General features: G+C 44.6%; 1 protein-coding gene across 4 annotated transcripts in view; it reads left to right on the top strand.

Annotated features, from left to right (window-relative positions):
* Window positions 1–16,075, top strand: part of CLUAP1 (clusterin associated protein 1) — a 62,614-nt gene that overhangs the window by 37,714 nt on the left and 8,825 nt on the right. For all 4 annotated transcript variants that reach the window (XM_036392493.1, XM_036392492.1, XM_036392490.2 and 1 more), the window contains 2 exons: window positions 2,991–3,063; window positions 14,229–14,333. In XM_036392493.1, the coding sequence (XP_036248386.1) occupies window positions 2,991–3,063; window positions 14,229–14,333 (178 nt within the window). The remainder of the gene's footprint in view (window positions 1–2,990; window positions 3,064–14,228; window positions 14,334–16,075) is intronic.

Raw genomic sequence — 16,075 nt, 5'->3', positions numbered from 1 at the left:
AGGGACAGAGCAGGGGGGAGGCTGCCTTGGAAATGGGGATTATTTAAATCTCTGACCATATTTAAACCTTAGGGCTGGCTGGGAGGAAGAGGTAAGGAAAAAAATAGCAATTGTCAGGCTCAGTGAGGAAATATTGGGGCTTTCTGATGCAGAGGGAGGCCTTGCAATGACCAAAGGAAACACTGTTAGCTAGAGAACTCTGTAAATTTTGCCTCAGGGCCACACACATTTGAATTTTCATCATTTTTGAAGAGGCTTTGCTGGCACTGAGGGGGTGGAGAGTGTTAATCATGAAGAAGGAAATCCTAAAGAAAAGCAGTTTCCTCCACAGAGCATTTCAAATGTTCTGAGTCTACATGAAATGAGTTACATGCTTGTGTCTTTCCCTGGCTTGTTTCTGCAGGAATTAGCTTCTCCCTGCAGAACCCATCAGTTTGGAGGTTGCAGCAGCCCCGTTGATGCCACTTGCTGCTCCATGGGATTTGCCATCCTGACTTTTGTGCTTTATCCCCCTGGACATTGTCACACCTGCTTCAGTTTCTCAGGGTTCTTCCTTTGGTCCCAAGGATCCATTGGCAACATTCCTGTCTCTGCTGGCACTGAGTTTGTAGAGCAGACAGTTTGTGTCACTGGCCAAAGCACATTTTTGGATTTATTTCCTTGAGAGAGGCATTGAGCTGTGTTTCTCACCAGCTACAGGTGACACATCACTTCCATTTGGGAACATCTTTCTGCAAGCTTTTCCAGCATGAATTCCAATTCCCAGGACAGATATTTCTGCCAAGTTGGGTTGGACCATTCCAGTCTGTCCCAGGCCTCTATTTCCAGCAACTTCCTCCTGTGCTGGGGAAGCCTTTGTGGCATTTTTGGGGTCCCCCATTGTGGGGAGGTCTCATGTTTCTGTGATTGAGATGACCCCAAGGTGTTGGAAAGTCTCTTTTTCCCAGCCCCTTGACTGAAGAAGAAGTTGAGATTCCTCAGTTCTGCTTTCCAAGGTTGTTTATTTTCTCTTATCTGTTCCATTCTTTCTCTGACCTGCTGAGATCTGTCCTGCAGGTTGGGTTGTGGCATCCTGACCACCCTTGGGTGGTGTTGGCTTTTTATACCAAAAACTACCTGTACTTTATTTACAACAATTGTACAGCACCTATCACCTATGTTAGACAGTCTGGCTCTACTCTAAACCAATCCAGAAGTGGCACCATCCCAGCAGAAGATGGAGGACAAGAAGAAGAAGGACAGGACACACCCAGATTCCTCCATCTTGCCTCTTGAACCCCCATTCTAAATCCCCAAAATTCTACTTTTTCACCCTGTGACAAATTCACTGTCATTCTACTCAGACTCTTGTGGCTTGTAACTCCTCACACAAAGTTGGGAATTGTTTCCATGGGTTAAAATCAAAGCCAAAGGTGTTTCTGGTGTCTTTGACTCCGTGCCAAGGTCTCTGAGCCCCTTGCCAGAGTCTCGAGTCTTCCAGGTCAGCCAGAGGAATGTCCTGGGTTCCAGCAGGGAGGAATGATGAATCTGACTCCATGTTCTTAGAAGGCTAATTTACTGTTATGTTTATATTATATTATATTATATTATATTATATTATATTATATTATATTATATTATATTATATTATATTATATTATATTATATTATATTATATCATATTATATTATATTACATTACATTACATTAATGCTACACTATACTAAAGAATAAAGAAAGGATACAAACAGAAGGCTTTCAAGATACTAATGAAAAACCTGTGACTCCTTCCAGATCTCAGCACAGCCTGACTGTGATTGATCATTAAGTTAAAACAATTCACATGAAACCAATGAAACAATGACCAGTTGGTAAACAATGTCCAAACCACATTCCAAAGCAGCAAAACACAGGAGCAGCAATCAGATAATTGTAGTTTACATTATTCTCTGAGGCTTCTCAGCTTTCCAGGAGAAGAAATCCTGGCCAAGAGATTTTTCAGAAAATATGACAGTGACAGGCCTTGGAGGTTCCTTTCTCAGCCTCCATACTTATGGAAACACATTTCCACATGAAAGTGTGAAGAACTTGTGCTCCATTCTACATTTCATGCTCTTCTTGCTTTCTTCCCTCTGTCCCAGGGATATTCCTGCTGGGTCCACGTTTCCTTCCCACAAGTGCACTGGAAGTGTGGAGGTCTGATCACATCAGAGCAACTTTTAATTAGAATCATATTTTGCATAGAAAAATCAAAGGCTCAGAAAAATCTTATTTCAGTCTACAATTAATTAACGTTCCTCTGCCTGACTAGAATTGAAGAGACTAAAATTAGCAAAATTTGTGGCTAAATCTTCTATCAGCTGTTGCCACCTGTTCTTGTTGTGGGTTCTGGCTGTGCCTGAATCTGTGCATTCATATCTTACCTACTCTATCATGTTTAATTTGCTCTTCACCATTAGCATTACCCAAATTTAGGCTAAATGTCATTAAAATTGGCTAGAAAGGTCCCATTCTGTGACTTTTTAGTGTCACTGACCTTCATTTGGTTGGTTCTCTTTGCACCAGAATGGTTTAATAAATAATGGCTGTACTTTCCCAGCTCATTGATAGGGTTGTTTGCTCCAGTTTGGTTTGGAGCTTGGGAAGGTGTGGATTCTTTCTGGTTTGGATGTGTGTCAGGAAGTGCAGTCATTTCACAAATCATCCTGGTGTTTAAAGGAGTGTTGGCTGAAAACAACCACCAAAGTCTGCTTTTCAAAGCAACAGCAGGGATGAAGACAAACAAACTAATTTTCCATGGGATAAGAGATGTTTTACCCAGTGGGGATGTAAGGTTGAATTTCAGTGCACTGTTTGACCTGGCCTTTATATCCTGACCTTCACAAAGTGAGCAGGAGCTCCATGTTTCAAATCAGACCTGGTTTTCCATAAAACATGAAATTTTCTGACATTTTCTAGTCCCATTCTCCCTGTGGCAGCTTTGCCAAGGCAGCTCTTTCCTCCTCTTGCAGGAAGCAGCCAACATGCTACGTCTGATCCAGAACAGGCTGAAGGAGGAGGAGCAGCACCTGCTCAAGAGTGGAGGTGAGTGGCATTTCCTTCACCTCTTACAGTGGCAGAGGAGTTGCTGAGTGCTGGCTACTCCAGGTGGAAGTGCCCACTTCCAAAGGGATGTGGGGGGATGACAGAGTCAGCAGGCAGGGGCAGAACAAGTGCAATCATGACAGTGTTAAAGGACAGCAGTGAAATGTTCCTCTGGAATGTTCCTCTGGGGAATGTTCCTCTGGGAAACGTTCCTCTGTGAGATGTTCCCCTGGGGACCGGTCCTGTGGGAGTATTCTTCTGGGAATGTTCCTCTGTGGAATGTTCTTCTGGGAAATGATCTGTGGAATGTTCCTCTGGGAATGTTCATATAGGAATGTTCTGTGGAATGTTCCTTTGTGGAGTGCTCCTCTATGAAGTGTTCCTCTGGGGAAATGTTCCTCTGTGAGATGTTCCTCTGTGGAAATGTTCCTCTGTGGGAATGTTCCTGTGGGAGTATTCCTCTGGGAATGTTCCTCTGTGGAATGTTCTTCTGGGAAATGTTCCTCTGGGGAACGTTTCTTGGGGAAATGTTCTTCTGGGAATGTTCCTGTGGGAAATGTTCTGTGGAATGTTCCTTTGTGGAGTGCTCCTCTGTGAAGTGTTCCCCATGGAATGTTCCTCTGTGAGATGTTCCTCTGTGGAATGTTCCTCTGTGGAATGTTCTCCTGGGAACTCTTCCTCTGGGGAATGTTTCTTGGGGGAATGTTCTTCTGGGAATGTTCCTGTGGGAAATGTTTCTCTGGGGAACGTTCCTCTGTAGAATGTTCCTCACGGAAATGTTCCTCTGTGAGATGTTCATCTGGGAAATGTTCCTCTGGGGGATGTTCTGTGGAATGGTCCTCTGGGAATGTTCCCCTGGCAAGTGTTTCTCTGTGGAATGTTCCTCTGGTGATGTTCATACAGGAATGTTCTGTGGAATGTTCCTTTGTGGAGTGCTCCTCTGTGAAATGTTCCCCATGGAATGTTCCCCTGTGGGAGTATTCCTCTGGGAACGTTCCTCTGGGAATGTTCCTCTGGGAGATGTTCCCGTGTGGAATGTTCTTCTGGGAACTGTTCCTCTGGGAACATTCCTGTGGGACATTGCTCTGTGGAATGACCCCAGTCACCCACTGAGTGCTGGGCAATCCCAGGGCAGTTTGAAGCTTCATTTTCCTGCTCCCAGCCCTGCCTGGGCGCACGGTCCCAGCAGCAGGGCACTGAGAGCAGGCTTGGCCAGAGGATTCTTCTCAGCCAGCTGCTCCATGGAGGTGAGGGGTCCTGCTGGCTGTGCCCCATCACACACATGCTGGGTGTCCTGCCAAACCAGGGTGTCCTTTCTGGCCCCACTTTGGTTCTGTGTTCAGAATGATTCTTTTTGACACATCACAACTTTCCCAGATGAAAACTCCCAGCTTGAAATCCTCTCTGCTGTCATCAGTCTTCTCAACAGGATCCCCATTTGCCTCCCTGCATTTGTTTGATTTTAATGTACCTGCAAAATTGGAATGCAATTAAAATTTGGGGGTTTTTTTTCTGAACTACTTCTTAATTAGGATCAGAAGGGAATTAATGACCTCTTGAGACTGTAGAAAGCTCACAAACCAGATACTGCTCTTTTTGAGCCAGAACTTGATCATGAACTACCCCTGGGAATTTAATATTGCAGTCTGAGCATTTTTATTTGATACTTGGAGAAACTAGGAGGAAAGTTAATTCTCAAGATCAGAGGGAGAGTTCATGAAAGCTGAAATTGAGTAATGACATAAAAGTTGCACTTCACAGTTTGTTTGGTGGCTGAGATTTTCAGAGCAAACTCATGAAAGAGGAATTTCACTGATTTCTGCCCATCTTTGATCTCATATCAATGAGGTAAAGAGTGAAGAAGTTTCAGCTGAAATATAGGATTTGTAACGTAAATTACAAGAATGGAATTATTTCAAGGATTTATTTGCATAAAAAAGTCCAAGTCCTGCTGTCTTGAGAATTTTTGAGGTAAAAAAGTTCAACAGGAGGTGGACATCAGTCACCAGTAACTGCAGAGTGATGTATAACATGAAAATTTGCTGCCCTGCTTTGTGCTTGTCTGTGGATTTTCAGCTGGAAAACTCTTCTGTCACTTTCCATCTCTGGAACAAAGGGAACTTTACCTTTTAGTGACTGATTTAACTGCCACCTAAGAATGTGATTATTACTTTTAATGACCTCAAATATTACCATAATACATCTTAATTCAAGTACCAAATTGTCAGAATTAGCATTTATTCTAGTGAGAAGAGCACCAGGATCCTGCTTTCAGAGCTGCCTCATTTATTGCCTGTCCCATCACCTTGGCAAATCATCTCATCTCTGTCAGCTCCACCCTGCCTTTGTCTGTGAAACTCTGCAGGGGTGGAGCTGACAGCAAATTTGCCTCTCTGGGGCTGTTTTCCAGTCAGGAGCACAGAAGTTAATTAATGGAATGTTTAAAGCTCCCCAAGACCTCAGTCAGCTCACACTTAACAACTTGAGCTCTCCCCTGAGTGCAGACCCCCCCTCCTCTTGTAATTAATTAAAAGCTGCCCTTTAAACAATTCAAACCCCAGAGATTTGCTGTGCTGAGAGAGTGCAGGAGTTGGTGTCTGACATGGCACAGTTTGTTTGCAGAGCAGCTCTGTTAATCCTCACACAGGGAAAATGCACATTTGGCACAAGAGGAAGCAAAGCCAGAGCAGCAGGGTGGGCTCAGCACCTCTGAGCAGCTCTGCCCAGGGTTAATCCTGCAGCTCACACCAGGAACTGGCATCACCTGAGGGATGAGAGCACTCCCAGGGACCTGCAGCTGCATCTGGCAGTGATTTTATCAGGCAGGTGAGGGAATGGTGAGAGGTGCTGCAGCCTGAGCACTTCAGCCTTTCAGCTCCTGAGAGGATGTGCCCTGGAAGGAGCCAGGAAGGGAAGAGGAGAGAAGGATTTTACCATCAGAAACATCTTTCTGAAGCAGGCTTTTGGAGGGAAGAGTATTTCATAGAATCCCAGAGTGGTTTGGGTGGGAAAGGGGCTTAAAGCTCATCCCATCCCACCCCTGCCTATGGCAGGGACACCTTCCCACTGTCCCAGGCTGCTCCCAGCCCTGCCCAGCCTGGCCTTGGGCACTGCCAGGGATGCAGGGGCAGCCCCAGCTGCTCTGGGCACCCTGTGCCAGGGCCTGCCCACCCTCCCAGGGAACAATTCCTTCCCAATTTCTTGTCTAAATTGACCTTCCTTCAGTTTAAAACATCTTCTAGCTTAAAATGTAATGTACTAACTTTTAGTTATTAAAGAATAGTGACATGAATATGGTAATTACAGTAGTTATGATAGGCTATAGGTAAAAGTTAAGATATAGAAATGTACTAACTTTTAGTTATTAAAGAATAGTGACATGAATATGGTAATTACAGTAGTTATGATGGGCTATAGGTAAAAGTTAAGATATAGAAATGTACTAACTTTTAGTTATTAAAGAATAGTGACATGAATATGGTAATTACAGTAGTTATGATAGGCTATAGGTAAAAGTTAAGATATAGATTGGTTCTACTGTATTTAGATGCTCAGCAAAGAAAAGTAAATAATGCATTGTAACCAAAACCAAAGGTTTTGGAGCTGACAGCTGTAGGCACAGGCTCTGTCACTGCTTGTCCTGTCACCACTGACCCTGCTGAACCCTTGATTATCCCACTTAACATTCTTGAGTAGTGCCCCCACACAAAGCAAGGTGGTTTTATCCAAAGTTTTATTCCATCTCCAGTTTGTTTGGAAACTTAGGATTTTGTTGTCTGGGCCTTCCACCCAGCAGACACCAGGATGGTTGAAGTGGGTCCTGCTCTGCCTTGGTTTTGCTCACACAGCAGGGTCTGGAGGTGGAGGGATGAGCTCCTTCTGTGCTCAGTGCAGGGTGAGCAGGCTGGCCTGGCTCTGCAGGGCTCCCTGCTGCTCCTGGAATGTTGGGGTGGGGCAGTGAGCTGCCGTGGAACACGTTCATTGCTGCCCTCCTCAGAGGGGCTGCAGGGCAGCTTCTCTCCTAAGGGCTTAAATGAGAGATGCAGGACTCCAGGCAGCTCTGCAAAATGCAGTTTATTGTATCCAAAATGCAGTTTATTGTATCCAAAATGCAGTTTATTGTATCCAAGGTGTTACAGCAGTCCAGGGTCGTGGGTGACAGAGCTGTGCCCACAGCTGTCAGCCCCAGCTGCAGGCAGGCCTGGAGCCCTTTGGTTTAGGTTACAATGCATTATAGACTTTTCTTTTGGTTACAAATGCATTATATACTTTTGTTTTGGTTACATTGCATTATAGACTTTTCTTTGCTGAGCATCTTAATATAGCAGAACCAATCTATACCTTAACTTTTACCTATAGCCTATCACAACTACTGTAATTACCATATTCATGTTACTGTTCTCCAATCACTAAAAGCCAGTACATTACAGTTTAAGCTAGAAGTTGTTTTTCAGTTTTCTTACAGTAGAAAATTCTAAGACCTTTTTTTCTATTTGCAACTTTGCTGCCTTGTTTGCCTGTGCTCTCTTTCTGCTTGGTAAAAACATCTTCTTGTTTGGGGTGGGTTTATCCTCTAAGTCATAAAACCCCTTCTAACTCACACACCCTTTGCCTCCTTGGTTATCCAGTGAGACTGGCTCAGCAATTCTTTTCTTCTCTATCAAAACTTGCTTCCATCTCTATTCCTTCATCAGACTCCACATTCAAAAATCTTTCTGCTAAGCACACACATATCTGTGAGACTTTCTTGTCAAACTTTCATCCTTCCCAACACTCTCCCTCTGATAACACTTTGCCCCTGGGAGCTGGACAAGACTTAATGAAGCTTTCCCAGCAGTGTGAGCTGTGGGTGTGATAAATGTGTTGCCATAAATTGACAAAAGTCAGCATCCTCTCTGCCCTGTGAGCTCTGTTACTCTCACCTACCCACAGCATCCATCAGCTCTTCATTGTCTGGGCCCCCTGACCTTATCTCCTGCTAATTTGCTTAGAAGGGTTCCAAATTAATACCTCAGTTCTCTCTGCAGTGAAGCTGCAGGAGTTTTGGACAGCTCTCAGTTCAGTTTCAGGCTGAGAAGCCTAAATTCTGTTTCTCATAAAGGAGAGCTGTGGGATGGAGGTTGAGTTGTGCAGGTCTGTGTTAAGAACAAAAAAACTCCATGGATATGGTGGTTACATCAAAATGGTAAAATTGTTTGGTGTTATTGATCAAAAGTCTGGTGGGTTTTGGTTTTTTGGGTTGTTTTTTTTTTTTGGTGGGTTGTTGGGGTTTTTTTGGGTTTTTTTTTTTTTTTTCTTTTTTGGGGGGGATGTTTTGGGTCTTTTGGGGGGATTGTTTGGGGTGGTTTTGGTTTTTTTGGGGGGTTGGTTGGTTTGTTTCTTTTGTTTGGTTGGGTTTTGTTTTTTTTTTTTGCTTCCACACGTGTCAAATCAGCTTTGTCTCCTACAGAGCAGCTCCATAAAACCACTGCACCAAAAAAAAACCCAAAAAACCAACACTAAATGGTCTGAAATACTGTTCTTAAACAACATAAAGATTTTGAACTCTTGCTAAAGATCAGACTCTGAGAATTATCTGCCTGATGAAATTACACATAATTAAGTATTTGCAGCAGTATAAAAATGTCTTTTGTGCTGAGCAGGGAGGAAGTTGTTGTTATTTTTCTAATCTCTGCTTGGCAGAGGCTGATCCAGGCAGGGATGTCTCTCACATCTGCTGCCCCTGTGCCACATCAGGACTGTTGCCATGTAACAAATCCAATTGCCTGAAACTCTGAAACTCAGGGCTTGGTTTCCTTGTTAGTGTCCAAGTGTATCAGACACTGCTTGGGGAAGGCTGGAGGTGGCTCTGCTGTCAGGTGTGGGTATTGGATGCTCTGGTGCTGGATTGTGGGAGAGGTCCCTGACCACAGCAGAAATTCAATTTATTTCCTCAGGTTTATCCAAAATTGCAAAAACTTTGTTGAGCAAAAAGGAGCAACTTGGAATGTTTCTAGGCTGAAATAATTTTTCAGACTCTACAGCTTACTGCATTTACAGATCTTCTTTCACTTCTTTGCACACTTTTCCCAATGCATTTTCCCACATTCTTCAAGAGCTTTTTATCAATTTAAAACAAGACAGTGCAGAATCACAGAATCCCAGAATGGTTTGGGTTGAAGGGACCTCAAAGCCCATCCAGTGCCACCCCTGCCATGGCAGGGACACCTCCCACTGTCCCAGGCTGCTCCCAGCCCTGCCCAGCCTGGCCTTGGGCACTGCCAGGGATCCAGGGGCAGCCCCAGCTGCTCTGGGCACCCTGTGCCAGGGCCTGCCCACCCTCACAGGGAACAATTCCTAATTCCCAATATCCCATCCAGCCCTGCCCTCTGGCAGTGGGAGCCATTCCCTGTGTCCTGTCCCTCCATGCCTTGTCCAAAGTCTCTCTCCACATTACTTGTAGGAATATATATGAACTATATTTTTTAAAAAGTTCAATATTTTGTTTTGAAAGTATAAAAACAGAAACGCTTTGAATTTTTCAAGGTATTTCCTTTATTTCCTTTGGCCAGTGCTGTGCCCAGAATTAATTTAAATATGGGGAAGTATTTGCTGTAAAACTGAAATTTTCAGTGACTCTGCCACTTTCAGTCAGCCCACCCTGCATCCTCTTGCTTGGTCTGTGGAATGAACAAACATTGATTTTCCCCAGCATTTGGAAATCTGCACTACTGGAATCTTGTTCAGCAATAAGCACAGGATGTAACTGATGCTCCTGGGTGCATGCACCCTTTCTGCTCCAGAATTGATGCATTAAAATCTGCCAGCAGCCCAAGAAAAAGCCCCATGCAGCAGCTGTGGGGTTGGAGGGTGACTCCTGGATGATTCCTGGATGGTATTGCTGGTGCCTGGGCCATCCATCTTCTTGTGAGAGACACTTGGAACTGGTCCACAGGAGCTTTGTGTGGTGCTTGGTGGGTAATTGCAAATTCATGACCTAATTTAATAGTGCTTGGATGGATTTTTGGCTTGTAAGATTGTTAGAAATAGTTCTGGTCACCAAATATGACCTCTTGATCAAATGGGCTCAAAAATAACCTGACTGTTCACTCCTGCTAAAACTCCAAATCCCAGTTTAAGTGGAACTTGTCATCCTGAGTTAATTTTAATTATTTCAAGTGGCTGACACCTATTGGTTGCCCAGGCAGTGATTAATCATCCTCACTGATAAATTGGGAGTTTGGATTCTGTGGATGGAGCAGGCTGGATGGACTTGGAGCAGCCTGGGTTAGAGGGACGGTGTCAATAAAGTCCCTTGCAACCCAAATTATTCCGTAATTCTGTGACCTTAAAATGACCATGCAAGGTAAAGAAGTGCACTTAGAGCTACCTCTCCAACCTTGTTGTTGCTGTTCCTGCCCAGTTTTTGGCTGCCCAGCCCTGAACATCCCACGTTTTCCATGGAATTCCTAGCAGTTACATCTCAGTACCTGGCTGAATTCTTCTTAGAGATGGGTGAGAGATCTCAGTTTTGTGCTAAGGACAAAGGACCTTCCCTCCAGATATTTTTCTGTCCAAGCTTTCCTGTCCAAGCCTTTCTTTCCCTTCAGCCTGCAGAGCTGTGGGTTTAGGAGTGTGGTGGCTGATGCAGAGCCTGGTGCTGTGAGTTTGCTGTGACAACAGGGTGGGTTTGGCAGAGCTGAGGCTTTCAGTGGGCACTGGGCTTCACTCTCCTTCCAAACACATCAAAAACCCCAATCCCACCCCCTTTGCTTTTTGCTGTTCCTTGTTTCATGCTATTTATTTCATTTGGGATCAAGTGGCTGTCAGTTGCCCCTTTGATTGTTCTCATGATGTTTTCTCACCCAAAGCAGCATCCTGCTGCCTGCAGTAATGGCTCTGGAGCAGTGCCTGTGTTTGCAAGGCAGTGATTTTCTGAAATTGGACACACTGCACAGCACTTTCAGCTAATTCCAGAGCATATCAATAAACAATGGCCACTGTGCTCATTATCCTCACCACAGTAACTTCTTATTTTAGAGCTGGATACCTTTACTTGAATATTGATGCAAACTACCAAATCTGCACTGAAATCACTGCTAAGTTATTAAATCATGCTGCTTTTCCTTCAAGCATTGCAAATTACCAGAAATTAAATCAATTCAATGTAATATTATCTGTCCAGGTATCAGCTCTGGGTTTTCTTTCTGGGAGCAGTGGGAGCAGGAACAAAAATCCCACCTTTGGAGATCAGTGGAACCAGGATGTATTTTTTGTGGCTGACAGCTTTAAATGAAACTAATTTAGTTGCCTGAAACCCATCTTTATGAAAGAGAAATGTTGAAATGAAAGGCAAGTGGGGTTTAAAATCCCAACATATCCTCTCTCAGGCTGATATTTGGAATGTTTTCTGTGCAGCAGAGGCAATCACAGCAGTGGGGAGATGGGCCCAGCACAATTTACAGACTTGTTCTGCTGATTACCTTTTCATAATAAAAATACAAGAGCTGCTTAAAACCTCAGTTTGGAGCTTCTGCAAGCTGCCAGCTTGGCCTCCATTGGGGCACATGGATTGCTGAATAATAATAAATAAGTCTGTTGTGAGAATTCCAATAATCCTCATGTAAACCCATATAAATCTCATAAGCCAGCTCCATTCAGTGGGTTCTGTACTCCATGTACAAGCACGTGGCAATTTGTGGTTGATTATCTTCATTGCTTTATGCTGATCCTGAGAAAAAAATGGGGTTTTTTTCATAAGGAATGCTCCTTGTCTCTTCAAAATTGATTGTAGTTTTCTGTGCAGTGCTACACAAATGAGATTGTGGCTTCTTCTAGGGCAATAAGTCTTTTTGCATGTTGTTAAATGAAACTTTCTGAGCTGTCACTTTTTATGAATACATTTTAAGAATTTTAGAGTTTTTTGGTGGGAGCTGGGCACGCTGGGTGTAGAGTGAGGGGTTGGTGTGGAATACTGCCTAGGACAGGTTACACTGGCCTGGGCTGCTGTTTAATTTAATCCTGATAAAAAGCCTGTACTCAGCTTCTCTTTGTCTTGTATATTTGAAAACTTTCTTAGCACTGTGCTCTGGTTCTGTGTCCTTGGGATTTAGGCTCAGCACAATTCAGCTCAGCTGCTAATTCAGATTGTACATGGGCAGAGCTGGGCTTGGTGATAGCAGCCTTGGGCTGGGCTGGAGCAGTAGATTTGGTTTTGGGGAGTGGAAAAAGTGCTTGATGTCATTTCAAGAGGGAGCAGGGGGCTTAGAGGCAGGAATTTGGGTATTGCTGAACTTGCAGCTGTCACTTCTCTGAGCCTCTGGCAGGAGTTCAGTGCAGTGATGCTCTGAGCTCTGTGCTCCAGGATTGCAGCCAGGCTGCTCCAGGAAAACCCAAACTCCTGCCATGGATCCATAACAGGATTTCTTTCAAAGTCACAACTCAGCAGGAAAGGTGCTGCACTGTGGTTATTGGGAAGAAACTCTGCCCTGTGAGGGTGGGCAGGCCCTGGCACAGGGTGCCCAGAGCAGCTGGGGCTGCCCCTGGATCCCTGGCAGTGCCCAAGGCCAGGCTGGGCAGGGCTTGGAGCACCTGGGACAGTGGGAGGTGTCCCTGCCATGGCAGGGGTGGCACTGGGTGGGCTTTGAGGTCTCCTCCAAGCCAGGCCATTCCGTGGCATGCTGGGAGTTCAGGTGATAAATTTGTATTTTCATTTGGCTGGAAAGGCAATCCAGGCTTTTGAAAGGCACAGGGAAGATTTGTTCCCCCTGTGCCATCCCACCCTGCTCCCTGGCAGGGGGAAGCTGCAGCTCCCTGCTCAGCTGGCACCTCATGCTCAGCACATCCCAGACAGGAGCAGGAAGCACAGCTGGGCATGGATGGGAAAGCTTTGGCCAAGAATTCCCTGCAGCATCCTCAGCTCTGGGCAGTGCTGCTGCCTGACAGGAATGACACAGCCTGAAAGGGAGAAATTGCAGCTAAAAATAAAATAAATAACCAAGAAGGAAGGAAAAAAAAACCCCACAGAATAAGAATTAGGGTATTTTAGTAGCAGTAAGAGCCATCACAGATATGATAAATTCATTCTTTAATAAATTGAGCACAAACTTGAATCCTTTCTGGAAGCTCCACGTGGTTCCTCCCAAGGAGTTTGCCCATGCAAGGCTGAACAAAACCTCAGTTTCCTAAATGCCAGGCAAACAGAAGCAGCATCCAGGTCACACAGCAGTGAGTGATTCCCTTATTGCCAAAGAAGAAAGTGCAAATAGAAATTGTAGCTAACTCTGCTGGAGCCTTGTAATCTTACCAGGCTGACAGATACTTCCCTTGCCATTATTATTTTCTCATTAACTTAATATTGCAGTGAAAAAGAGGATGGGAAAATGTCAAATATTTGTATATTGTCTGATAATTAAATACTGCAAAGATGTGTCAGCTCATTACTAATCCTAATTAAAGTAGTTATTTCCATTTTCAGCTTGGACATGTGTGTAATTAAATGTACCTGGGAAAGAATTGCCTATTTTCTCTAAATAATCAGCAGCAAATGTTGCTGTGCTGGGTCCTCCCGTGGGGTCCTGTTGGGTTGTCCTGGCACTGGACTGGGAACTCTGCTTTGCACGGGGAGAAGGAAACAAAGGCAGATGATGAAAATTTCTGAAGAAGTTCCTGGTCTTTGGAAACTTCCCTGTCTCTCCAGCATCTTGGGATCGGCTGGAGCTGCATTCCTTTATCTGGGCATGTGGAGCTGTGCTTATCTAGAATTAAATGAAAGGCAAATAGTCCCAGGAGATGGGTTTTGACATTGCTGGCGTCAGGGTAAAACCTGGATAATAAACACACGCTTCCCAAATGCTTTTCAGAGAGTTTTATCTTTAAATCACTTGCTGAAGTAGCAGCTGCTCCTCATGCCCAGAGGGGGTGTTTAAACAGCACCTTTGTGCTACAGCCTGGGATTGTCCCAAGGCTCTTGTTTGCAGTGAGTGCTGCCTTGGCTCTCTCTCCCTTGCTGAAGGATTTCTCCTGGGGATGTGGAGTTTGGCCATTTCCCTGTGCTCTCTGCAGGAATTCTTCATTCCTCTTGGCCTTGAGCAAAGGTAGAACTGCTGCTGTCTCCTGTATCCACTGCTGCTCTGGGCTGGGGTTGCTTTGGGTGGTTTTAACCAGCTGCCTTTCTTTTTCACCAGGTAATGATGACTCTGACATAGAAATCCAGGAGGATGAAGGCTCTGACAGCGAGGGGGATTTGCAGATCACGAGGCACCACATCAGCACAGAAACTCTCCTGCCAGGTATCCTCACCCCTCCTGAGCTGCCCTGAGCCACAGGGATGGGCTGGAATTACCTGAGTGGCTGCAAATGTGAGCAGCCCCTGTCACCCTTCAGGATCTTGGCACTGCTCAGCTCTCAGGAGCTGCAGGAGGATTAAAGCCCTGTGGGAACAACAGTGCAGCAAATGCAGGATTATTTACCGGGAAAAACAATGACTGTGTGGGGAAAATCCTGCCTTGGTATTGCCTTCCACATTCCTGAAGCAGTTCTGTACAAAGCCTTAGGGAGGCAATCCCATTTCTCTTTGCAAAACATTTATTTCTCTGTAGCTCTTGCACCTGTTTCAGCTGGGAAACCTCCAGTGAGTCAGTAAAGCCTCCTGCAGTGCCTTGGCACAGGTGGAGCACACCTGAGCTGCTGCTCCCAGGGAGGGATGTCAGCCTTCTGTCCTTCTGTCCTTCTGTCCTGCTTCCTGGGGAGTGCAACTGCTGCCTCTGCTCCCACTGCTCAGAGGAATTGCTGGTGAGGCTCTGTGGTTCACCCAGGTGGGAAAAGAAATGTTCTGCTCAGTCTGGAGTGGAGTAAAACGCAGCCAGGAAATCAGGGCAGTTCTGTTTGTTAGCAGTGAGGGATTGTGAGCTTGAGCACAAACCTCTCTGGGCTCTGGAGGAGGTGCCTGTGTGGGGTTTCATGTGCCACCAATCCTCTGGAAGCTGTTCCTTAGATAAACTGCAAACATCTGGGTTTTGTGAGTGCAATTCTGCTTTCCCCTCTCTGACTGACACCAGGGAAGGAAGCTGACATTCTTAACTCAGTGTAATTTAAGCATTTTTATCCTCCCCTCCTTTGCTTTTCTTGAAAATTGAAAAGTCTTGTTAAGTGCTAGAAACACTGATATTCTCTAAGGAATATTTTTACATTAGCATTTCTCAAGGAAAGGTTTGTACACAGGTTTTAGAGCTTTGGAAGGGACCCTGTAGCTGTCTGTGGTGCTTCATCTCAGAGAACACCATAACCTGAGTCCCTGCTGCTCTTAATAGCAGTTTTAGAGTTTTACTCTAAAAGTTATAGATTTTGCTGCCAGTAGATTTTTTTTTTTTTTCTAGGAAGAGCTTTGTTATCATTAATTACCCTTAATGGAAACTCAGTTCATCAGATTTTAAGACCTGAGATAAATGTCAGAAGCAGCAGCTTCTTTAGAAAACCAGGGCTGAATATTTGCTATTAAACACACCACAGATCTGCTGGTATTCTTCAGCAATTTGCATTTAAGATGCATTTAATGATCAAGGCAGCATAACAAGAACATTATTCTATTAATTATTGCTTTTTAAATTGACTCAATTTAAGATATTTCCATCACTTTCTTTTGAAGGTTTGTGTTTTCTTACATGGTGATGCTGCTGAGCCACGTTTGCTCTCAAGCTGAGGAGAAAGAGCCCACTGTGCTCAGTCCCTGTGCCTGCTGGGGTGCACTTTTATATCTTTTTTACATTCTAATTTCCATCTTTTACATCTGTAATTCCCAAGTTATCAGTGCTGGGAGATAAGGCTTTCTCCCTCTCTCTGTGGTGGGCAGATATTCCTGTGTGTTTTGCCATTATAGAGGCAAGATTCTCAGGGAGAGATAATCCCTCTTTTTGGCCACTTGGTATAATTGAGAAAAATCAGCACACTCACCCTCAAGAGCCCTTTCATCAGCTCTGTCTAGATGCAGCAAAACTCAGACTAAATGCAGGTTTGACAATATTGCTCCTGGATT

The sequence above is a fragment of the Molothrus ater genome, chromosome 16 (genome assembly GCF_012460135.2).
Source record: "Molothrus ater isolate BHLD 08-10-18 breed brown headed cowbird chromosome 16, BPBGC_Mater_1.1, whole genome shotgun sequence".
NCBI classification, from domain to species: Eukaryota; Metazoa; Chordata; class Aves; order Passeriformes; family Icteridae; genus Molothrus; species Molothrus ater.
Note: the sequence above shows the minus strand (reverse complement) of the source record. Positions and strands in the feature narration are given on the sequence as shown.